Source organism: Pygocentrus nattereri, chromosome 3, assembly GCF_015220715.1.
Source record: "Pygocentrus nattereri isolate fPygNat1 chromosome 3, fPygNat1.pri, whole genome shotgun sequence".
Taxonomy (NCBI): Eukaryota; Metazoa; Chordata; class Actinopteri; order Characiformes; family Serrasalmidae; genus Pygocentrus; species Pygocentrus nattereri.
This window is the reverse complement of record NC_051213.1, coordinates 44,852,178-44,877,168: the sequence shown is the minus strand read 5'-3', so window position 1 is coordinate 44,877,168 and position 24,991 is coordinate 44,852,178. Positions and strand designations below refer to the sequence as shown.

The 24,991-nt window shown below is 43.5% G+C and overlaps 2 protein-coding genes across 2 annotated transcripts in view; one reads left to right on the top strand and one right to left on the bottom strand.

The window, feature by feature from the left end:
* Nucleotides 1–3,851: 3,851 nt before the first annotated feature.
* The window catches only part of aqp10a (aquaporin 10a), a 32,352-nt gene continuing 11,212 nt past the window's right edge, over nucleotides 3,852–24,991 (bottom strand). Inside the window, exons 5-6 of the mRNA XM_017702109.2 lie at nucleotides 4,465–4,682; nucleotides 3,852–4,311 (exon numbers count right to left, since the gene is read on the bottom strand). Coding sequence (XP_017557598.1) covers nucleotides 4,107–4,311; nucleotides 4,465–4,682 — 423 coding nt within the window. The 3' untranslated portion in view covers nucleotides 3,852–4,106. The remainder of the gene's footprint in view (nucleotides 4,312–4,464; nucleotides 4,683–24,991) is intronic.
* LOC108429987 lies at nucleotides 5,811–24,826 on the top strand. Its single transcript, XM_017702107.2, has 4 exons — nucleotides 5,811–6,105; nucleotides 16,955–17,152; nucleotides 19,029–19,229; nucleotides 21,828–24,826. The coding sequence occupies exons 1-4, from the start codon at nucleotides 5,862–5,864 to the stop codon at nucleotides 23,150–23,152; spliced, it is 1,968 nt and encodes a 655-aa protein (XP_017557596.2). The 5' UTR covers nucleotides 5,811–5,861; the 3' UTR covers nucleotides 23,153–24,826.

The following is a 24,991-nucleotide window of genomic DNA, read 5'->3' as shown; positions in this document are numbered from 1 at the left end:
AAGGTGTGTGTGTGTGTGTGTGTCATGCAAAGTGTTTTTATTGTATTGTTATAACAATAGAAACAAAAATATGTATATTGTATATGCATATAATTACAGTGGAGTGTATGTACATTTCAATGCACAACTATTGCTTATTTTTAATGAAATCATCAAATAACAAAAAATTTCTTTTGTCTTGGGCCTTGGGAGGCGTCTAAGACCACCGGCCTAACTCCTCATTTTACATAATAAATTAGACTATCGCTGTTCAGTAAATGTTTTGATATTAGAGCCTATGATTTCATCAGGAGTGAGAATACAACCCCCCCCCCCCCCCCTTAAAGGCTTTATGCCTCACTCATGCAGACACTGGGCCTTTTAAGTGGTAACTAAATATACACTTGATAATAAATACGAAGGAATAAAACTTAGAAGTCAAGTTTAATGTTTATGTTGCATAAACAGAATTATTTGTATACATCTGGAATCAGAGACCAGCATTACATTAGTGTGGAAAAATGTTGGACTGTCGGAAGAAAACCTTCTACCTCCAAAATGATTACTTTACAGGAGACAGAAAAAACACGCTGTACTTTTAATGTAAGTCAATGGAACCAGGCGTCTTCCCAAGTCATTTTGGGTCGTTTCTTCAGGTCCGTTCTTCATGAGATTTACACACCCTGTAAAGGACGACGGGCGCTTTCAAATGATGTTAAAAACTGAAAAAGGACAAAAATGGAGATACAAGGTTTTCTTCCGACAGCAGCGATATATGGTGATTGCAAACGAGATTTTTTAAAGATAACTTCCACGTAGAAGAGCGCAAGGTACATATAGAGTAGTGGAGGATGAGGAGGCTTGACAAAAACATGAATCTTCAGTAACTCTGTGTCCTTCACTCTCCTAACCACCAATCCATCTGTTACAAACACTACGGTCATATAATAAGTTCACAAACAATCCCAAATAACTGGGGTGCTGTCAATCAAAACCTTTTAACTTTCATTTCATTTCATTTTTACAACATCTGAAAACAGCGACTGCTTTTTACATGGCGTGAAATAGGATAAAAGGGTCCTACCCTGTGTGCATACTACATTTTATGTTTTATTTATTTACTTCAAATTCAGCAAATAAACAGTAATTGCGCTTTAAGGGGTAATTCAACCTTTTTTAAATGTCTGTTTAATTCAGTTCCATCGCTGGATGGAAACAAAGTCACTGAGAGTGCTTTGATTTGAAATGGTCTCATTGTGGAGAAACTTACAGACTCAGATTTCTTTCCAGTGGTGGTGATAGGAACCAGGGGGCATGATGTCCACAACACAAATACAGCCATTTAGTTTACCGTCCAAAACCACCAGTGAACCTGCATGTCTCTTCTGAGTTTATAGGTAATGTTGATGATGGTGAAATAGTGATTAATCAGAAGAAAATATGGGACTATTTTGCCTCACAATGCCCTGCATGTACCTCTTAGCTATGAATGACCTGGCCTATAACTGATAAACTATGGAGAATTATGTCATTTTGACGGGATGGTCCCATTTTAATCAGGGTAACTTTTCTAGCCTTTACGGTGGCTTTAGCGGCCCGGAGACTCACAGATCCAAATGCCTGTGTTGTAAATATCACACATGACGCTACTCAGCCAATCAGATCTGTGCATTAGGATGAGCACCTAGACTCAAGTGAGTGAGGCCACACAGGTGAGGGACGAGGAGAGAAACAGCAGTCAGAGAAGAAAGTGAGTCAGAGGGAAGTTATTTCACATGACGTGCTCTAAAAAGAGAAAACTGACCATAAATGTTGTTGAAATGACTTTATTGGACACGACGTTCAGTTGTTGACTGTATAAGATGTCGATATTCCTACTCAGCTACTTCAGCAAACAGTACATGGCGCTGAATCATGATGCAAGTTAGACGTTATGATGTTCCGGACCTTCGCGTGAGGAAATTTTCTCTAACTGGACCCTGCATTACACTCTTCAGACGTCTGGTTCCTATCACCACCACTGTGAAGAGTTCTGACCCAGTGAGTCCCTCTGGAACTGAGCATTTCACATCCAAGCACACTTTACGTAACGATTGAATTGTGCAGCGACTTTGAAAGACTGCTGGGATTCTGGAGTGGACATGTTCAGTTAGAGTATAGGAATTGACCGGGGGGGGGCAAAACTTTTGCACACAACTGTATAAAACAATGCACAACTTCTTGTGATTGACAGGCCACTCTGAAATAATTCAAACCTCTCGCTGTATTTAAAATAGAATGAAATATGTTACATTCGGGTTCATGTTATTCCTGTAAACAAGTCTAATATACAGTGCATCCGGAAAGTATTCACAGCGCTTCACTTTTTCCACATTTTGTTTTGTTACAGCCTTATTCCAAATTGAATTAAATTAATCTTTTTCCTCTAAATTCTACACAAAATACCCCATTGTGACCATGTGAAAAACGTTTTCTCGAGAGTTTTGAAAATTTATTAAAATTAAAAAACAAAGAAATCATATTTACATAAGTATTCACAGCCTTTGCTTAATACTTTGTAGAACCACCTTTGGCAGCAACTACAGCCTCAAGTCTTTTTGAATATGATGCCACAAGCTTGGCACACCTATCTTTAGGCAGTTTTGCCCATTCTTCTTTGCAGTACCTCTGAAGCTCCATCAGGTTGGATGGGAGACGTCTGTGCACAGCCATTTTCAGATCTCTCCAGAGATGTTCAATCGGATTCAAGTCTGGGCTCTGGCTGGGCCACTCCAGGACATTCACAGAGTGGTCCTGAAGCCACTGCTTTGAGATCTTGGCTGTGTGCTTCGGATCGTTGTCCTGCTGAAAAATGAACCGTCGCCCCAGTCTGAGGTCAAGAGCGCTCTGGAGCAGGTTTTTATCCAGGATGTCTCTGTACATTGCGGCATTCATCTTTCCCTCTATCCTGACTAGTCTGCCAGTTCCTGCTGCTGAGAAACATCCCCATAGCATGATGCTGCCACCACCATGCTTGACTGTAGGGATGGTATTGGCCTCGTGATGAGCAGTGCCTGGTTTCCTCCAAACATGACGCCTGGCATTCACACCAAAGAGTTCAATCTTTGTCTCATCAGACCAGAGAATTTTGTTTCTCATGGTCTGAGAGTCCTTCAGGTGCCTTTTTGCAAATTCCAGACGGGCTGCCTTGTGCCTTTTACTAAGGAGTGGCTTTCGCCTGGCCACTCTGCCATACAGGCCTGATTGGTGGATTGCTGCAGAGATGGTTGTCCTTCTGCAAGGTTCTCCTCTCTCCACGGAGGAACGCTGGAGCTCTGACAGAGTGATCATTGGGTTCTTGGTCACCTCCCTGACCAAGGCCCTTCTCCCCCGATCGCTCAATTTAGACGGCCGGCCAGCTCTAGGAAGAGTCCTGGTGGTTCCGAACTTCTTCCATTTACGAATGATGGAGGCCACTGTGCTCATTGGGACCTTCAACGCAGCAGTAATTTTTCTGTATCCTTCCCCAGATTTGTGCCTCGAGACAATTTTGTCTCGGAGGTCTACAGACAATTCCTTTGACTTCATGCTTGGTGTTTGCGCTCTGACATGCAGTCAACTGTGGGACCTTATATAGACAGGTGTGTGCCTTTCCAAATCATGTCCAATCAACCACAGGTGGACTCCATTTAAGCTGTAGAAACATCTCAAGGATGATCAGTGGAAACAGGATGCACCTGAGCTCAATTTTGAGCTTCATGGCAAAGGCTGTGAATACTTATGTAAATATGATTTCTTTGTTTTTTAATTTTAATACATTTTCAAAACTCTCGAGAAAACTTTTTTCACATGGTCACAATGGGGTATTTTGTGTAGAATTTTGAGGAAAAAGATTAATATAATTAAATTTGGAATAAGGCTGTAACAAAACAAAATGTGGAAAAAGTGAAGCGCTGTGAATACTTTCCGGATGCACTGTAGACATTGGGATGAAACGGCTCCTCATAAATTGTTTAAGACAGTAGTGAAACAACAAGTTTCACAAGTTTGTGAACAACAAGTTTGTTATGGTATCTTTGATACCAAGTTTGCTTGGTTTCTCAAAGATAAATGAAAGGCTAGATGATGTGCATTATTTATAGTATTCGCTACAAGGCCGCCACTTTGATGTGAAACACCTCCTTCTCCTCCAGTGGCTCCTCATCCGTAGATTCTGTGAGCTGAGTTTGACCGTTGTTTTCTGGCTCAAGTTCTGGAAGGTGCCACTGGATGAAGACCTGGTAGAAAAAGGAGCCCAGCACAGCGCCGACCAGAGGAGCGACGAGCGGCACCCAGAAGAAGTAATCGAAGCACCTGAGTGAAAGGTGTGGTAGAGGATACATTCAAACGCATATAAAATAAAACTTGGTTTGACATGATTTGGACCATTTAAATCTACATAAGTTATTGATTGTAAAAAAAAAAAAAAAAAAGTAATGACAAGTGATTGTAAACTTCTGAACTTACGTGAAGACCTCAACGCCCCAGCCGGCTGTGAGAGTGAAGAGGCGTGGCCCCAGGTCACGGGCGGGGTTTATTGCTCCGCCGCAGTTGGAGGACATGGACATGGCTATGCCTAAAACAACAGTGGCCACAATGGGGGGCAGCAGAGCCTCAGGAGCAGGCCGATTCCTCTTATCATTCAGAGGCAGGATGCACAGCAACAGCGTGGCCGTACCAACCACCTGAGAAAGGAGGCAGGAGTTGAAACAGTTTAGACAAGTGGAGGCATGGGTACAAATCATCACTCCCATTTTTAAAGAACTGCACCGCTATAGAAAAAATCTTAAGCGTTTGATTAAATTTCTGCCTCTTTTTTATATTTATGTATGGGGGCAGTCGTGGGCTGGAGGGTTAGGAAACCAGCTTTACGACCAGAAGGTCGCTGCTTTGATCCCCTGAGCCGACAGGACGTGACTGAGGTGACTGCTCCCCGTGTGCTGCGGATAGGGCTGCCCACCGCTCCTGGCAAGCGTACTCACTGCCCCCTAGCGTGTGTGCTCACTAGTGTGTATGTGGTGTGTGTGCAGGGATGGGTTAGATTGCGGAGGTGAAATTTTCCCATTGTGGGACTAATAAAGGTCACTTAATCTTAATCTTAATCTATATATCTTTTTGGTTGTAATTGCTTGGTATGATTGGTATGAACACTCTTAACCTTCAGGGTTTTTTCCTTCATATTACTTTTACCAAACCAAGTATCATAGGACTCGAATCAAGTCTTCTATCACTGCTAACTTTAAGTTAAGTGATACTTTATTAATCCCACAAACGGGGAAATTCCACCTCCGCATTTAACCCATCCGTGAAGTGAAACACCACACACACACTAGGGGGCAGTGAGCACACTTGCCTGGAGCGGTGGGCAGCCCTATCCACAGCACCCGGGGAGCAGTTGGAGGTTAGGTGTCTTGCTCAAGGACACCTCAGTCATGTGCTGTCAGCTCTGGGGATCGAACCGGCGACCTTCCGGTCACAGGGCCGGTTCCCTAACCTCCAGAGACACCTGTCTCTAATGTATTATTATTATTATCATTTTTATTACTGTTGTTGTTGTTAAACACACTCAAATATATAAAGGTAAACTATAAATGTGTGAATTTATGAGAAAATGAAGAAGATGCTATAGATGTGCGTCCTTTATAGTCCTCAGATTGTGGCTGTTCTCACTCCTGTGAACCACCAGATGGCACTGTTTTCAACGCCTTGACTTCAAAAAAAAAAAAAAAAAAAACAACCCTACCAGGGCTTGCGCGTGACGTCATGACGCAGCGTCTTAAGCGTCTCCCTCCATTTTGGCAGGTTCAGTGAAGCTGGTGGGCAGGTTGCCCCCCAAACAGGCCGTTCTGGGCCTCTGAGGCATCATGGTGGGGAGCTACTGCTGTGTAATAAACTGCCGCAGCAGCAGCCACGACAGCCGCCGTAAAAAGCTGGACCACGGTTTATCATTCTACCGGTTTCCAGCGTGGCGCCAAAACGAGGGGAGCAAAGTTTCTGACGTGACGAAGAGGCGCCGAGAAGCCTGGGTTTCCGCCGTGGGACGGCCTTGCATCTCGTTTTCCCACATTTCCGCCTCCATGAGAGTGTGCTCCCGCCACTTTCACTCAGGTAACATTTAAGTGAGGAACTTTCTAAAAAACGTGCTCCATTTGCGCTTGCGGCAGTCGTCACGTCAGTAAAACTACATATCCCAGAAATCCACGCTCTGAGCTGTTAGAGCGCTTGTGGCTAAGGGCTCCGCAGAGGGGCGTATCCCAAATGACTCCCTGCTCCCTATACAGTGCACGTCGGGAAACGATTTCTATACATCGAGACAGTGCAGTTAATGTTAAACAGAGAGTCGTGCTGCCTTTGGCTCAACCCACAATGGGTTTCTATTAGATATATAATGTGACCCGAGGGCTACCTGATTCCAAATTGTGACCCGAGGGCTACCTGATTCGATTATTATTCGGTAACCAACCCAAAGAATTACCTAAATAAGGCACGCAGAGACGTTAAGAGGCTGGTATATTAACAGGTTTATTAAGGATAGAAAATTTGACAGCTGCACACATCATAGCGATCAGACCCACTTCTAAAATCACATCACCCTAGCACAATCTGGGCCTCGATGGGTTATTAATTACTAATGGTAAAATAACCACGCATAAAAAAAAGGAAGGAACCACAATACCAGCCTAGGTTCAACCCCCCATACTAAATTACACACTGTGATTAAATAAAATCAGTAGACAATGAAAAGAGATTACATAAATATACTTCCAGTCACCCACACTAATCAAATCAAAAATAAACCAAACGTGACACAGCAACCTTCAATATAGGTGGGACAGAAACCCGGCTTAAATGAGCTGAATATCCTCTACCTTTCAGCGTGCGCCTCCTAACCGTCCTTCCTAAATTAAAAAGGCACCAGATTAACCAGGGGTAAAATATATTAGGGGCTGCCCTGGGTCAAAAAGCCTCCCAATAATATACTAAAATATTCCTTTATTAACTATTTAAAAATGATGTAATGCAGAGGTATTAAAAAAAGGGGAAGAAGAAAAAGCAGTGGCTATTGTTGCTGACCGTACAGACCGGTTAACTGTAGCAGGTGGAATGCACAGCGCAACTTCACTTTGTAGTACTTCAGATATCCCCAGGGGCTCACACAATATCTGTCACGCCACACTGCTGATTCAGAAAGCCCCCCACTCTCCCTTTAAAATAAATAAACAAACCATCATTAAGACACTAAACTGGGACCTCCTGTGGTTATTATTAATAAAAACCACCAATACCTGACAATACTACGACAGTAATACATATCGTAACTGCCAGCATTTACAAAGCATTTAAACAGCAACCGTACCTGTGTAAATGTGGGCTTCTCGCACACACACGGCGCCAGCAGGCTCAGTCACGTTCCTATGGTCTTCCCCAAAAGTTTAACATGCACATTAGCAACATACAGCTTCACGGATCTTCCCGACGCCGAGCTCAGCTTTGCCCCCACGAGATCAAACGATACTTCGTTCTCCCTGCGCGAGACTATATAGCGGGTGAAGCCGAGATCAATCAAAACACCAGTGTCAAAATAAAAGCCCCCTCTATGCTTCTACCCATCACATCCACCCCTACTTTGAAATGTCACCGTCCCGGTGACAAACAAACCACAAGGGTTACCATGGTCTAAAGAAACACTGGACTGTATTAAGACTGGGCTGAGCTGTAGCCCCTACCTCCTCATGCTGGAAGGTGACTGATCGTGGGAGGTTATACAAATTCGAATGCTGGCCGGCCGTTTTCCGGGCTGAACGTCGTACTGGCACTGATGCCACTGACGGGGATAACTCAGGCTCTGGTGGGACAAGGTTTCCTACTGGCTCTATGTTCAGGTCTAACTCTGGAACAGCCTCTTGCCTCACCATCCACTGGCCAAAAATTGGATCCTCTTCACTACTACTTTCTGTAGAATGCTCCTCCACTGATTCAACCCTACTCGAGTGTTCTCTCTGTGAAGCCACTGGGGATGTAACTTGTCCCGGGACCACTCGTAATTCAGACCGGTGCAGGTTTCTGGTAGGACCTAGACCGTCTACTTGCCTAATGGTGTAAACTCTGCCACCTCCATCCAGGCACTTCACCACTTCATACGGCGTACTATCCCAGATGTCTTGAATCTTATTCCGACCTTGAAGGTGATTCCTTCTATAGACTATAGTACCATAAGGAAGCACAGGGGCAATCCCCTTTAATGAGGTCGGTACTTGCCGCCTGGTGGCCGCTGTTAGTTGCCGCTGTGCACTTGCATAAGCAAACCGTAGGAACTCTTGCTGCTCTTGCACCCAATCTCCTACCATACCCTCCACAATTTCTTCTTCCGCAACGCCCAGCAGTGCGTCAATGGGTAGTTGAGGTTTCCTCCCAAACATCAATTCGTATGGGGTGTGGCCTGTTGACTGATGCACAGTGGTGTTATATGCAAACAATAACTGGGGTAACTGTTGTGGCCATCTTCGTTTTTTCTCCACGGGCAAGGTTCTCAGTAAATCATGCATAGTGCGGTTAAACCTTTCGCACTGCCCATTACCTTCAGGGTGGTATGGTGTTGTTCGACTTTTCTGTATCCCATACAATTTACATAATGCTTTTAGCATCTCACCTTCAAAGCACCGGCCTTGATCCGAGTGTATTCGTTGCGGCACCCCATACACATAAAACCACTTCTCGATCAGGGTACGTACCACAGTGTTGGCTTTTTGGTCAGAAGTAGGGAATGCCTGTGTGAATTTTGAAAAAACATCTGTCACCACCAGTACATTCTCTCGACCATCGCTGGCCTTCTCAAGCAAAGTGAAATCTATAGCAAGGATTTCCAGAGGTTTAGAGGCAGACAAATGCCCTGGAAAAGTTCGCACCTTTGGAAACTTAGCTTTAGCTACTACACAACGGGCACACTGCTGACACCACCGTTCGATGTCCTTCCCCATCTGGGGCCAATAGCACCTCTGCCGCACTAGGTATGCTGTTCGTTCACACCCCTGATGGCCATGGTCGTCATGAAGAGCAGTTAATACTTCGGCCTGTAATGTCTCTGGTAACAGCAACTGCAAAAACTCCTTGTACTCCCCTGGCCCATGAGTCAGGCGGTAGAGCACCCCACCTCTCTCTCTTATCCGTTTCCAGTGCTTGACCAGTCCCAGTACAGGTTTCTTTTCCATTGCTCGCTCTTCAGAAGAAGGGGGTCGGCCCCGCCCCCAATACACTAGAAAAGCTCCTATTGTTGGATCCGCTGATTGGAGGGCTACAAGATCTACTTTTCGACGTATAGGAAGGGCGTCTATAGTAGCCAAGGACCCAACACACGGAGGCCCACCAGACAAATTTGGACCAATGGGTGGAACAGAGAACCCAGGAGCAAGGTCTTCAATATAAGAAGGTGCAGGTAAGTCAGGTTGTCGGGACAAAGCATCAGCAGCTCTATTGGTGCTTCCAGGTCGATACTTAATGTCAAAATTAAAAAGAGCCAACTGTGAGGCCCAGCGCTGCTCAACTGCACCCAACTTGGCAGTCTGGAGATAGCTCAGAGGGTTATTATCGGTTAGCACTGTAAACTTGGCCCCCAATAAGTATTCTCTGAATTTCTCAGTAATGGCCCATTTCAACCCCAAAAGCTCCAATTTCATGGAACTGTAATTAGACATATTTCTCTCTGTAGGATGCAACCCCCTGCTTGCGTATGCTACTGGACGTGGTTTTCCTTCTTGTTCCTGTGACAACACAGCCCCCAGACCCGTATGACTTGCATCTACTTCCAAGATAAAAGGCTTGGCAAAATCTGCATATGCCAAAACAGGTGCAGTTACCAACTTGTCTTTGAGTAGGCGAAATGCCTCCTCACATTCGTCACTCCAATGCCCATCTAGTAGGCTCAGTCTGGGTCTCGACTTAGCTCCTTGAAGGGTGGCCACTAATTTATGAAGCGGCGCAGCATATCTAGCAAATTGAGGGACAAATCGCCGGTAGTAAGAAGCGAACCCAAGAAAAGATCGAAGTTCCTTCACCGTGGTTGGACGCTGCCATTCTGACACCGCGGTAATCTTATCAGGGTCAGTCGCTACCCCCGAGGCAGAGATCACATGTCCAAGGTAATGGACTTCATCCTGAAAGAAATGACATTTCTCAAGTTTTAGTTTCAAGTTGTGCTGTTGTAATCTTCCCAAAACCATCTCCAAACGCTGTAAGTGGGACTCAAAAGAGGAGGAAAAGACCACAATGTCATCCAGGTACAGTAACAAAGACTGAAAGCGTTCATCTCCAAAAATACGTTCCATGAGTCGCTGAAAGGTACTGGGCGCATTACAGAGGCCAAAAGGCATTCGATTGAACTCAAAAAGGCCGAAAGGAGTGCAGAATGCTGTTTTTGGCTTGTCCTTTTCTGCCATAAGGACTTGATTGTATCCACTAGTCAGATCCAAGGTCGAGAACAATCGAGCACCCGCCAAAGCATCCAAAGATTCCTCAATCCTTGGTAATGGGTAAGCATCCTTTCTAGTCTTTGTATTCAACTGCCTGTAGTCAACACATAACCGTAGAGTGCCATCCTTTTTCTGGACCACAACAATTGGAGAGGAATAGGGACTACAGCTCACCCGCACCACTTCCCTCTCTAAAAGCTCTTGAATATGTGCCTTAACTTGCTCATACTGGGAAGGTGGAAGCCTGCGATAACGTTGACGAACTGGTGTATCATCAATCAATGGAATTTCGTGTTGTACTAAGCTGGTACACCCTAGATCACCTTCAGTTTGGCTAAAGACCCCACTATACCGTTGGAGCAACTCTTTCCCTTTTTGCCCCTGAGCTAATGACAAGGTAGGCCAAGAAAGATTAGACAGATCTAGTGGCTGACCCTCAACCTGTAGTGCCTGTATAATGGCAACCCTCCCCTGATCTTCAACCCTCTCCTCCAAAATCACCACCGGGTTTTTGGTTTGTAGCGCTACCAAAAATAGACTTCCCAACACAGTACGGGGTGGTAGCCACACATCTCTGGTCTCCACATTAACTACCGGCACCCAAGTCTGGCCTCTACTAAAAGAAAGATAGGCTCTAGAAAGTAAAATGCCAGGTGGTAGCTTACTGTTCCCAGGCTCCAGCAATACTGACTGTAGTGATGACCCCACATGCTGATTGCCAATAGCTTCCACCAATTGAACTGAGCCTGCTGGAATGCGGATGGCCATACGTCCTGCTACCTTCACTGGGCCCAGGCAACCACTCAAAGGCAGGCAATCTAACTGATGGCATTCTTTGAAAGCCTGCTTCCAAACATACCCCACCGACTGCAAAGGAGGGGCCTGAAAAAGAGTCGAGCCATGTTGTTCAAACAATTCACGGTAACACTGGCCGATAACATTCATGCCCAATAATCCCGGGACCCTAGACTTTTGAATTTTACTATGGGGATCAACAGGATCTCTAATAACCAAAACACCCATTGCCGCCAAGGTCCTACCTAATACTTGCATATCCAACTCCAAGTAGCCAATATAGGGAACTTCCAAACCATTAGCTGCCCTAAGTTGAAGCCAGCGACATTGCTGTAAGGGTCTAAAAACAGACTGAAAATGTTGATTAAAAAATGTTTCAGTAACAGTAGTAACCATAGAGCCTGTATCTAGTAAGCAAGGAACAGAAACCCCTCCCATGCATACATCAATAACAGGACAAACTCCCATTAATCTAGATAATGGGCTAGAGGGCAAAGTGGAGCCTTCAATATGCCTAGCTGGCGGTTGGCCCTCCCCACCAGCCGGTATTAGTTTTCCTGCGGCTTGAACGGAATACCCGCGCTCCTCGATCCCCCACTATCTGGAAACCTACCCCCCCTAGATACTGGGTTAGATCCTCTACCTTCCCGACAAAACCTTGCAATATGGCCTGGTTGCTTACAACGAACACAAATAGGCCTACCAAAAGAATCATATGGATAAGATGGAGCAGTTTGACCCAAGGAAGCCCCCTGTGTAGAAGGTGACTTATTACCCAAAGACAAATGTGTCAACAACATATCCAGTTGAGCTTGCTGCTTTTTCAAACACTCCTTCAATTCAGCTAATTCATTACTAGGTTGAGCCGTTACTGCTTGGCTGGCAGCCCTATACTCACCTACTACCTCAAGTTGAGTATCACAGGAGTATGCGCGGGTCCTTGCCAATCCCCCATGCTCACCTTCTTCTACCCAACGAATAGCATCACTGCGTATAGTTAAAAAGGGAACATTAGGGTTAAGCCTCACTGTACGTTTTAACTCCCGCCGTAACATGCTATCCCGGACGTACTCAATGAATTGATCCCGTACCAAATGATCGCCATTTGCAATGGGCCTAGGGCTTTGGCGTTTAATAATCTCCATTAGGGATAAAAGAGAATGCGAATATTCTCGCAAAGACTCTCCTTCTAACTGTCGACGGTGGAAAAATTGCTTTTGTAATCCAATATAAGATTTAGAACAGCCATAAATATCAACCAGAATGGTGAGAATTTTCTCTGGATCATTTCTTTCACTCGCTGGGCGAAATTTAATCTCCGTTTTAGCTTCCCCATCTAAATGATCGTATATAAATAAGGCTTGCTCACGTGGCGACATGTGACGACCTTCCAAAGACCTGCGCACCTCCTCAACCCAATCTTCTACTGAGGGCATATCTGCAGATTTGCCAGAAAACCTAGGACATTTTCTCTCTCTTGGAATGTAGATATACCGCTCAAACCTATTTTGGCTAACCTCTGCTCGCATACTGGCTTGTGTCTCCTCCCCATTACTGGTGCTAGCACCCACATTAACACCTTCAGTAGCTTTCAATCTATCATTTTCAGCTTGCAACTGCTGCACACGTTCGTTCAAAGCCCTTAGTTGTTCTTCCATATCAGAATTAGGCAGAGACATGTCGCCCAAAAAAAAACACACCAAAAGGAGTCAATGTACTTAAGACAAAAGAAAGAAAAAAGAAAAAATGGTTTCCAGCGTCACGAGGAGCGGTCAGGTCTGCAGTCTTCCTTGATAGCGGCTTCCTTTCTGGCAGCTTCCCAGACGACCCGGTCCGTGGTCCCACTGGATCTGCTAACAAATAACCACTGCTTTTCTTCCACCCTTTTTGTTTTCTTCTCTGCCAAAAATCACCCTATATGCACCGCTACCCTATCAAATATTAAATATCCCCAAACAAATCGGTTAATATATGCTCGGAAAAGCTACACCAGCACTCTAATCCTGCCGACTACGCCAAATTGTGACCCGAGGGCTACCTGATTCCAAATTGTGACCCGAGGGCTACCTGATTCGATTATTATTCGGTAACCAACCCAAAGAATTACCTAAATAAGGCACGCAGAGACGTTAAGAGGCTGGTATATTAACAGGTTTATTAAGGATAGAAAATTTGACAGCTGCACACATCATAGCGATCAGACCCACTTCTAAAATCACATCACCCTAGCACAATCTGGGCCTCGATGGGTTATTAATTACTAATGGTAAAATAACCACGCATAAAAAAAAGGAAGGAACCACAATACCAGCCTAGGTTCAACCCCCCATACTAAATTACACACTGTGATTAAATAAAATCAGTAGACAATGAAAAGAGATTACATAAATATACTTCCAGTCACCCACACTAATCAAATCAAAAATAAACCAAACGTGACACAGCAACCTTCAATATAGGTGGGACAGAAACCCGGCTTAAATGAGCTGAATATCCTCTACCTTTCAGCGTGCGCCTCCTAACCGTCCTTCCTAAATTAAAAAGGCACCAGATTAACCAGGGGTAAAATATATTAGGGGCTGCCCTGGGTCAAAAAGCCTCCCAATAATATACTAAAATATTCCTTTATTAACTATTTAAAAATGATGTAATGCAGAGGTATTAAAAAAAGGGGAAGAAGAAAAAGCAGTGGCTATTGTTGCTGACCGTACAGACCGGTTAACTGTAGCAGGTGGAATGCACAGCGCAACTTCACTTTGTAGTACTTCAGATATCCCCAGGGGCTCACACAATATCTGTCACGCCACACTGCTGATTCAGAAAGCCCCCCACTCTCCCTTTAAAATAAATAAACAAACCATCATTAAGACACTAAACTGGGACCTCCTGTGGTTATTATTAATAAAAACCACCAATACCTGACAATACTACGACAGTAATACATATCGTAACTGCCAGCATTTACAAAGCATTTAAACAGCAACCGTACCTGTGTAAATGTGGGCTTCTCGCACACACACGGCGCCAGCAGGCTCAGTCACGTTCCTATGGTCTTCCCCAAAAGTTTAACATGCACATTAGCAACATACAGCTTCACGGATCTTCCCGACGCCGAGCTCAGCTTTGCCCCCACGAGATCAAACGATACTTCGTTCTCCCTGCGCGAGACTATATAGCGGGTGAAGCCGAGATCAATCAAAACACCAGTGTCAAAATAAAAGCCCCCTCTATGCTTCTACCCATCACAATAATATAGATATATAATAAGCACTTTGGATATAGAAGTTGTTATGCTATGCCCTACATAGCGCACTTCGTAGGGAGTAGGGAGCCAATGGAGATTGGGCGGCGCTGCAGGAGCCACGGTGGTGTTTGTGGTCAATAAACACGGTTTGTAGTCAGTTAAGCGCCGTCCGTAGTTAATAAAGCACCGTTTTTAGTCAGTAAAGCGTCCAGGCAGGTGAAATATAGCCATGGTGTGCTTCGTGGTTTATGGGTGTAGCAACAACAGCAACAAAAATCAAAGCGGCGTGAGTTTTACAGCTCCCCGGCTTTCCGCCGCCGTCAGGGGACAGGCTGAAGAGCTGAGGCAGCCTGAGGAGGAACCTCTGGATAGAGGGAATAAACAGGGAAAACTTCCAGCGGTCTCCCTATTCCAAAGTCTGCTCTCGTCATTTTGCCACAGGTAGACAGTGGAAGGGGAGCTCCACCGATTTTTCAGATTTTCTACATAGTGAAAGTCAAAGGTTCATTGTAGACACGGATTTCTTTACAGTGGTGGCGATAGGAACCAGGGGTCACAATGTCTACAACACAAATAGGCATTTTATTTACTATCTAGAACCACCAGTGAACCTTTCTGTGAGTTTTTATAAGTAATGTTGATAATGCAGCGCCCTGTCACGTGATTACCTTCTGTAAAGTAGCTTTTAGGGGTATATAACTCTTCAGACGTTTGGTTCCCATCCCCACCACTGTGAACTGTTCTAAGTAAGATACTATAGGATGGAGCATTTCACATCAAACCACTCGGAATAGCTTTGTTCACACCTTAAACCTTTAATTATGGAGAAATTCTGAAAACTGGGTGGAATTCCCCTTTAAGCCAGTCTGTAGTTTTGCCCTCGGTCATGTTCAGGTGTTGAGAATCGTTCACCATGAGCAGTTCGCCCTGATTGATGCTTGATACACTGATGAACACCATCAAACACACACAGCTATTACTCACATCTGTGATTATGATGACGTTTGATGGTAAAGTTAATGGACAGGACTAAAGAAATAAACAGAGAAATCTGATCACTGCTCATCCAAAGCTAAAATCCGGATTTCTTCATCGGATTTCTAGATCAGAGTATTGTGTTTACGTCACCATTTGAATAATCAGATAACTGCAGAAATCTGATTATGATCAGATTATTGAGCGTATGTATATGCACTCAATTTGTCCTGCCCATCAGGCGGGCCTACTGTGCATGCGATTTCATTAGTCTCATATAGTCCGTGTTTCTTTGTGGTCTTTAGGGTTCTTTCTGCCTTAAATTGAGTGTATGAGGCAGACTTGGCTTGACCTTGATATTACGATACCCTACCTGTAAGTTTAATGCTAGAAGTGTCTGATAAGATGATTTAGGCTATCAAGATATCCAGCGCGCAGTGTTTAGTCCAGTCTGCCCTTGTATATTTGTGACATATAAATTCATACTACATTTTGCCTCATTGAATAAATTCTTTTCATTGTGTTTGAACTTTATGATGAAAAAAGGACCAATAGAAATGTTTAAAATTATGTACCAAAAAAATCAATTCAAGTTACTAGTTTCCAGTTTGGAGATACAAGGTTTTTTTCCAACTGCGGCAAGATATTATATCATATTATGTTATGGTATGTTATATTATATCATTATATTATATCATATTATGTTGTTATATTGCAATATGAAATATAATATTATATAATATAATGCAGTATAACAATATAACATAATATAATACAATGCATTGTATTACATTATATATATATATATATATATATATATATATATATATATATATATATAAAGTTAACCTTATAAAATTGGCATATTTTGTGTAAAAAAACAATTTGAATCATGTCAGAACTTTTTCCACCTGTAATGCATAAATATAAAGTTTTATAAAAGCATTCAGAAACATTTTAAAGGTAAAAACAGTAGAAAAATAAACTTTCAACAGCCTGCTTGCATAAATGCTCACACCCTTTTATAAATGGGGATGTTTTCAGAATAGGATGCAATTTCACATTAATAGTAAGTAATAATAATAAATTACCCTTAATTAATCCTGTGTGAAAATTCACCTCCGCATTGGACCCATCAGTGCAGTGAAACACCACATACACACTAGTGAACACAGACACACTAGGGGGCAATGAGCACACTTGCCCGGAGCGGTGGGCAGCCCTATCCACGGCACCCGGGGAGCAGTTGGGGTTAGGTGCCTCGCTCAAGGGCACTTCAGTCACATACTGGCGACCTTTTTGACCACAAGGCTGGTTTCTGTAACCTCAAGCCCATGACTGCCCCAATCTTTACTTGATCCGCAGCTTAATCCGCAGTCTGTCATGGAATTAGGCCAAGATTTCAGGTGCAGTGTGACATGCAATAAACCTGCAACTTATCCCGGTTTACATTGTCCGTATCTTTTTGCGTTTACAGGGAAGCCAGCGTACGGAATGCTAGAGTCCCATCCAGACTGGGCACCATCGTTACATCTGGGCCACGATGAGATCAAGGAATCGGAAACGGAGGGTCCTGCAAGTCAGTCAAAAAGAAAACGCCCGAGAAAGTCTTTAAAGACGACGACTGCAGAGACCGACCCTCCCCAGACTGCACCAGGAGACACACGGGCAGGAGGTGGGACTGACACCATTCATCTTGAGTGTTCACAAACCGGTCACCATTAACATCTAACCCCGACGGGTGATGGACATTTGGAATGGGACTACTCGTGTCTAGATCTCTTAAGCTTTGGTTACATAATGAACGCGGGCAATGTCACTCCAGCTTACATCACGCTAAGACGGATTAACCCCAACAAACACTTTTGTGATCGCGACGATGTTGCATGGTGTGGTTAATGGTACAGGAGAAAGAATGTTGCTGACCCTTCTTATGATTCTAATGATGTGTACGCCTTCAGCTCCTGGTATGAGTTCACTGATTCAGTATTTACGAGCTAATTATTGACATCTGGATATGTCATCGCAGGCAATAACGCATAATCAGGACACAAAGATAACTTATCGATTTGGTACGAAATCAACATCTGCTGACTTTTTCGTCGGCGCTGACTGCTCATACACGCTGGGCTGTCTGGGTTTTGGTATTTCCCTTTATGGACAGCCTCGCTCTGTGTTGGGGAGCGGCAGTATTCGGCGTAAATACGTGACTTCATTTCTAACCAGATTAGTGATTAAAACACTGACAAAAAGCATAAAGGACCCCACTTTATATTAATTGTCTCTAATAACTGTAGTTACACATATATAACATACTCAACAATGTAAGCACCGATGATTTAGTCAGTGTTACTGATTCTACACGGAAACTTTCCTGTATTGTAGAGTTAAAGCCGCACTTTAAAATAAGTGGTCAGTTCTTGTGTAGTTGGAGTGGTCATTTGCTGTACTGTTACAAATACACACAGGATGCTTTAAAGCTGGGGCTGGTTACAGTGTCACAACACTAGCACCATAAATGGTAGTTACATGTTAGGAAAGCTGGCAGAGGCAGTGTAAGTGGTCATTACATACTTATTACGTAAGTTATTGCGTACTTCCATTTGCAGCTGGGGAAAAGCTGCGGTTCCAGTCTGATTACAGATGCACTTACATTTGTTTTATTTCCCTTGTGTAATTACATGAGAGAACGGGCTGCTGCAACTGTTAGGATACGCTTGTGTAATCACATGAAGCAAAACTGAAGCTTATACACGTGTAATTACATAAGGTATTCTTCCGTAATCCATCTGTAACAGTCACTAAATCATTAGTAGTTACATCGTTGTTGCACATGTTGTTCACAAGTATCTACACAGTTATTAGAGACACCGCATATAAAAAGGGACCATAAAAGACTGGCTTGAACATATTTGAGGCCATTTTTTGTGAATGCTGAAATCACTTCACAGCATCGTTCACACAGCCGTCCCTTTTCTTACTATTGTAGTCAACTCGGGGGGCCCAATTCTGATGTTGCAGACCCCTTGACACACACCCCAAACACGCAGTTCAGCTCATTAGCACACTCTGTTTAAGCTGGACGTTCTTTGAAAATGCCATCTGCTCCATTTCAATGACTGATGGACCAAGAGAGATGGTTGAAAGTTGCTTGCAAGAAAAGGTTGATTTCATTAACTCCCATTCAAAGTTAATCATATAGTTTATAAAGTTAGCATGTTGTGCTCCAACAGTGACAATACATGAACCGTTTATTGTACACAGCGGATGTGAAAAGTCCACATGCCCCTGTAAAAACGGGAGGTTTTTGGTGATGTCAAAAAAATGAAGCCAAGGTAAATCATGTCAGAACGTTTTCCATCTTAATGTGAGATTCCAGCCTATTAAAATAAAGCGGGAAACATTTTAAGTGGACAAAAAAATGCCTTCACACCCTGTTATAAATGGAAATGAGTCGGCGTTCAGAATCGACCAATCGCATTCAAACAGCTTCTCTTTTTTTCCCCCTTAGTCACACAGTTTTCATCGTCAGTTTCTTTTTGTGTCTGCAGGGAAGCCAGCGTACGGAATGCTAGAGTCACATCCAGACTGGGCACCATCGTTACATTTGGGCTGCGATGAAATCAGGGAATCGGAAACAGAGGGTCCTGCAAGTCAGTTAAGAAGAAAACGTCCGAGAAAGACTGAAAAGCAGACGACTGCAGAGACCGACACACCCCAGACTGCACCAGGAGACACACAGGCTGCAGAAGGTGCGCAGCATTAATTTTAAATGTTGGTAATTGTTCACGATTAATAACCAACACTGATTGATTTTTCCTCAAGCTTTTGGTTAGATTTGACTGAATGCAGTCGTGGGCTGGAGGTTAGGGAACCAGCCCTGTGGTCGATCCCCCGAGCCAACAGTACATGACTGTGGTGTCCTTGAGCAAGACACCTAACCCCCAACTGCTCCCCGGGTGCTGTGGATAGGGCTGCTCACTGCCCCCCAGTGTGTGTGTGTGCTCACTAGTGTGTATGTGGTGTATGTCACTGCATGGATGGGTAAATTTCCCCACTGTGGGACTAATAAGGGTCTCTTAATCTTGAAAGTAAGCAGGGCTTCACTTCAGCTAACACTGATTAACCCCAACAAACATAGATATGTAGCTATTACTCATTTCTGCAATCGTGACAGTGTTTAATAGTATAGTTAATGTACAAAAGACAGAAAATCGCCAACGCTTTAAATTAGTGTGGTTCTAAGGATGTGTGAGCTTTTAGCTCCTGTGCTGTGTTCGCTGCTTCGCTGGTAATTATAGATATTGCCAATAGTAACATGTAATTGGGACTCAGAGATAACTTATCAATCGATCAACATGATTTATCAAACAAACCTTTCCTTGGTTTGGAAGTCATAGTCAGTGTGAAGCCTAATTTCACATCCTCATCCACATTTCACTTACAGAATACTCTCAAATTCACTTGTGTACTGGCTTTCTTGAGTTTATGTCCGAATCTATTAAAACGATTCAGGCATTCTGCTCTTAGGCCCAGTCCCATTTCTTCTTTTTACCCCTACCCCTTGTTTTCGAGTGTCACCCTAACCCATTGGAACTGAGTTACAAGGGATGGTGGTTGAAATCTTGCCCTATGAAATGGGACCCTCAAATAAAGAGCATCACTTCATTATCAGCTACCAGCGCTGCTCTGTAGGCGACCCTGCCCGTCTGCAGTGACAGCAGAGGAGGGTGAAGTTCAGCTCCTCACTGCTGGGCTTTAGTTACATTTAGGACATCATCTGCCTTCAAAGAGGGGTGCAATTATTTATTATCGCTCACCACTAATTATTTGGTGTTACGAAGCTAAAGTCAGATATTCTCCAGTTTCTTCAGATTTTCCTGTTCCGCTTCAGGCCTAAATACTGCTGAATCTTTTAAGGTGGAACGGGAAAGTTAGCTAGCTAGCTATCGAGACATCAGCACACAATTAGTGATTTTTTGTGCTTGTTATGAAGAAAACGACCAAAATACACTGAACAACATTAAACTAAGAAAATCCAGTGGTTGTCGTAATTTTTAATGGAGAAAATTTACGTTTGGAGAGTCTCTGAAAAACCTGTTTTGAGGGCCATGTAGGCCTAACGCTTCACCCCACACCGCTCTATCACGCGCTCTCCGACTCCTTCTTAGGAGAAAACTTCAACAGCCAGGATTCCCAGACAGATCACGTGGTTTCCCCTCGCACCTATCAGCAATCACAGTCGCCTGATTACTGAACTCTGAGAACACCTGAGATACTTCAGTCATACGCTGGGACTTGTGTTTGAATCATCGCGAGCTATTGTTCTATGCAGTTACTGAGCGTTGTTCTCCGATCGTGTTTTCCGTGTTCCGACCCTTTGCCAAGTTCGACTCGTTTTCGAATCTTGTCTTGCCCTAGTGTACGAATTCTCTGTGTTTTTCCCCTTTAAGAAGGTTATTCCTCCACCTGTGAAGGTGTCATTTTGGAGAAAACAGTTTTGCTCCAGCAGTGATGATGCATACATATGAAACTTTGCACCTCCAGAATGTTAACTTTACAGGAGAAAGAAAGAACGTGCTTTACTTTTAATGTAAGTCAATGGAACCAGACATTCTGGGCCGTTTCTTTTGGTCCGTTCTTCATGACATGTATACACAGTGTAAAGGGTAACAGGTACTTTCAAATTACGTCAAAAACTGAAAAACGAACGAAAACGCGTATTTTATGTTATAGTACGTACAGTGAGTGTATAAAGTTACACGATTCTGTAAATTCTCAAGTAAATCGTGTCAATTTTTTTCACCTGTAATGGGAAAAAAGGACCCCCACAATAATCTGGTTGCACACCCCTTTTATAATGGGGGGATGTGACTGTGTTCAGAATCAACCAATCACTTTCAGACTAATGTGAAGTAGTAGCTCATATACACCCGTCAATCAAAGTGCCTGATGAACCACAAATGAAGTTTTGCCCTGAAATGTTTCTGGTTGCAATTTTACACTGAAGGTGGAAAATGTTGTGACGTGGGTTATTTTAGTGTTTATTTGGGGGTTTATTTTATTCACTATTATTCAGCTTACACTAAAACAAGTCTCTCGTTTTATAATCTTAGTTTTCATGTGGGAAAAAAAGGCCATGTGCTCGTCCCAGACAGCTGTTCCTACACAGCATGTCTTGTGACTACTGGCACAGTTTTCTTTGCACCGAAGGCAAATCTTAATTTTATTGTTGTGGATTTGCATGTGGAATTTGGCCAAGATTTCAGGTGCAGCATCTCGTGCAGATCAACGTACAATAAGCATGTAAGACCACAGCTTATAACATGAGTTCCTTTTTATGTTTACAGGAACTCCCACATATGGAATGCCAGGATCACAAACAGACTGGACATCGTCGCTACATCTGGGCCAAGTCAAGGCAACAAAGACAAAGCGCCCTGTGCACAACATAAAGAGACAAAATCCAAGCAAGACTTCAAAGAGGAAGAAGAGGACTGACACAACTGACACAACCCAGATTGCACCAGTGGACACCAGAGACACATGGGCTGCAGAAGGTGGGACTGACATCAGCGAGCCTGCAGTCAAGTTGGAGACAGAATGTGATCCTTGCGCTGAAATCCGCCACGTGTTGATTAAAAGCGAGGCCGGAGAGAGGGCCGAGTGTGATTTTTGTGAATGCATGCGTGCTGAAGTCAACAGCCTCTTGGAAGAAAACGGGGAGCTGAGGCGAGAGCTTAATGAGAGGAAGATGAGCGAAGAGTTTTTGAAAGCGGACGATGTTAAAGTCATGTACTACACTGGTCTTACGAGCTTTGCTGTTTTGATGGACGTGTTAAACCACATTAAGCCATTTCTACCACAAATGAATAGAATATTGTCACCATTTCAGATGCTTTTCTTGACCCTCATGCGCCTGAGACTGGATCTACCAATCCAACTCATTGCTGACCTTTTCCACACAGACTTAAAGACTGTTTCCACCACGTTTGGTGACACTATGGACGTCCTGTATGCACAACTTGGCCCCCTAATAGACTGGCCAGAGCGACAGTGTTTGCTGGCCACTATGCCGCCAAAGTTCGTTGACTCCTTTGGGAACCGTGCTGTAATAATTTTGGACTGTTTTGAAGTAGGAATTGAAGGCCTATCCAGTCTGAAAGCCAGAGGACAGTCATTTTCCCACAACCAATACAATCACACAGTAAAGTACCTCATCGGCTTTACACCAGCTGGAGCTGTTTCATTCGTTTCCAAAGGGTTTGGAGGCTCCTGCAGCGACAAGCATGTAGCGGAAAACAGCGGCCTACTGGACAAACTGTTACCCGGCGATTTGGTGTTGGCTGATCATGGCTTTGACATTGAGGACAGTGTGGGAATGATGTGTGCTGAAGTGAAAGATCATGCGTTCACAAAAGGACAGAGGCAGCTGGACGTGAAGGATGTGGAAGAAACCCATCGAATAGCTCACCTCAGAGTCCGCTTGGAAAGACTGATGGGCAGTATCCGGGATAAGTACGCTGTGTTAAACAAAACAGTTCCTAACAGTTTGCTGCGTCCATGTGAGGGAGAGGAGGTAACACTGCTCGACAAAGTGGTCACCGTGTGCTGCGCACTAGCGAACATATTTCCCAGCGTGGTCGTAAAGTACGATGACGGACACGATGAATGAATTACGTTTAGTAACTCGCTTTAATAACATGCACATCCACAGACTGTTCAGCGTATCTGCATAAATGCATTGAGACAGAATCATCCAGAGTGCTTTGATGTGAAACGCACTGTAAGAGTAAGTATGTTTACACTGGTGGTGATAGGAACCAGACGTCTGAAGTTTCCCTCTAGTGGTACGGTCACATTTTTGTGCTTAAAAAAGTCACTCTGCATGTGGCCAGTGGCATGAAGCCACACAAATGTTGGCATGGTGTCTATGATATGAAAAAAAGGATATGTTGGGAGAGGTTTAACCTTTGTGTGGCGTTGATGTGTTTGTTAGACAGTTGTCTGGTGGACCCACCACAGTATTGCTTTTTTAGATCATAACAGTTTATGTAAAAATACCAGATGTTTAAAATGTCACAAATGGCCAGTGTAGGGTTCTCCTGTAGCAGCTATAGCCAGTCAGCAGCCTGTCCATTTTGTCCAGCCTCACACACACATATAGACAAACACACAGACATGCAAACTAACAACAGGCCATGTAGGAGGACAGAGTGAAGGACACAGCACCTTCACACTTTTATTCCCCATGGGTTCAGCCCAAAACCACATGTGGAATATTAATGTGTGGGGGCCAAGGAATCTGCTGTTGAAATAATAATAAATCACAAATGTTTTCTTTTGGTTGAAAATGGGTCCCACAGACCCTGACACCACACAAGGGTTAAGGTGAAAGAAAAGGCAGGAGAACGCAGATTCATCTGTAAGTTCATGAGACATTTGGTGTCTGTGGCTTCTCAAAAAATCAACTCGGTTTATTTACGCACTGCATTGAATGACGACAAAAGTTGGGAAAAATTGAACTCTTTGCAGAGCGTTCCGCTCACCACTGACAGTGAGCTGACACATGCACTACTATTCTATTATTAATGTTACATATTAAACCATTAATGTTCACTGTTGGTTTTGGACAGTTAGTAAAGTGGCCATATTTGTATTGTTTTGGTTTATCGAGTCCTGTCACCACCACTGTAAATACTTTCTCAACAGTTGACCATTTCACATCAAACCACTCTGAATGACTTTGTTTACATCTCAACCATTGAATTACGCCGAGATTTGGGGCGGGGGTAATAACATTGAGTAATATTATTCGTAATTTGCTGTAAAAAAGTGCACAACCTTTTCAAAAATGTGGTTAATTGGATTTAACCAATTATAGTATCTGTATCAAAATAAATAGTACTATTTTCAAGCCATGCATCAGTGGGTGGGACCTCAGGCAGGGCCTGGTGGTGTTCACTCATAGATTGACGAATTATCTAGGTTAGCTACGTGGCCTGCCTGTGTTCTCTGACTAGTTATAGGCGTACTACACGCATTATTAGTTTGATGTCATTTTTAGTTCAGGGTTTCTGAATGTTTGGTTGATCTTTGCTCTTGGTGAGAAAAATGAAATGGAGCCATGATAATTATGTTATGTTGTATGTTGTAATAGGCTAATGTGATGTTGGTCTGCAATAGGCTAGGGTTCATAACCTAAAGTTACATAATAAATAACATAAATCGCCCATTAAAGAAAATAATTGAGATTTGAGAGCTTATTTACATCATTACAATATATGGTTTGAGTCACAGTTGCTCACAGTGGTGGGGATAGGAACCAGACGAAAGGGTGTAATACCTCTAAAATACACATCACTGAAAGTTATTCAACAAAATTGTTATGAATATGTTACCGAAAGCCTGAGTCATTGTTTGAAGAACTATTGTCATAAGCATTATCAACATATTTTCAGAATCCAACTGTTGCAGAGATCCATCTGTTACATTCAGAGCAAACAGTCCCCAA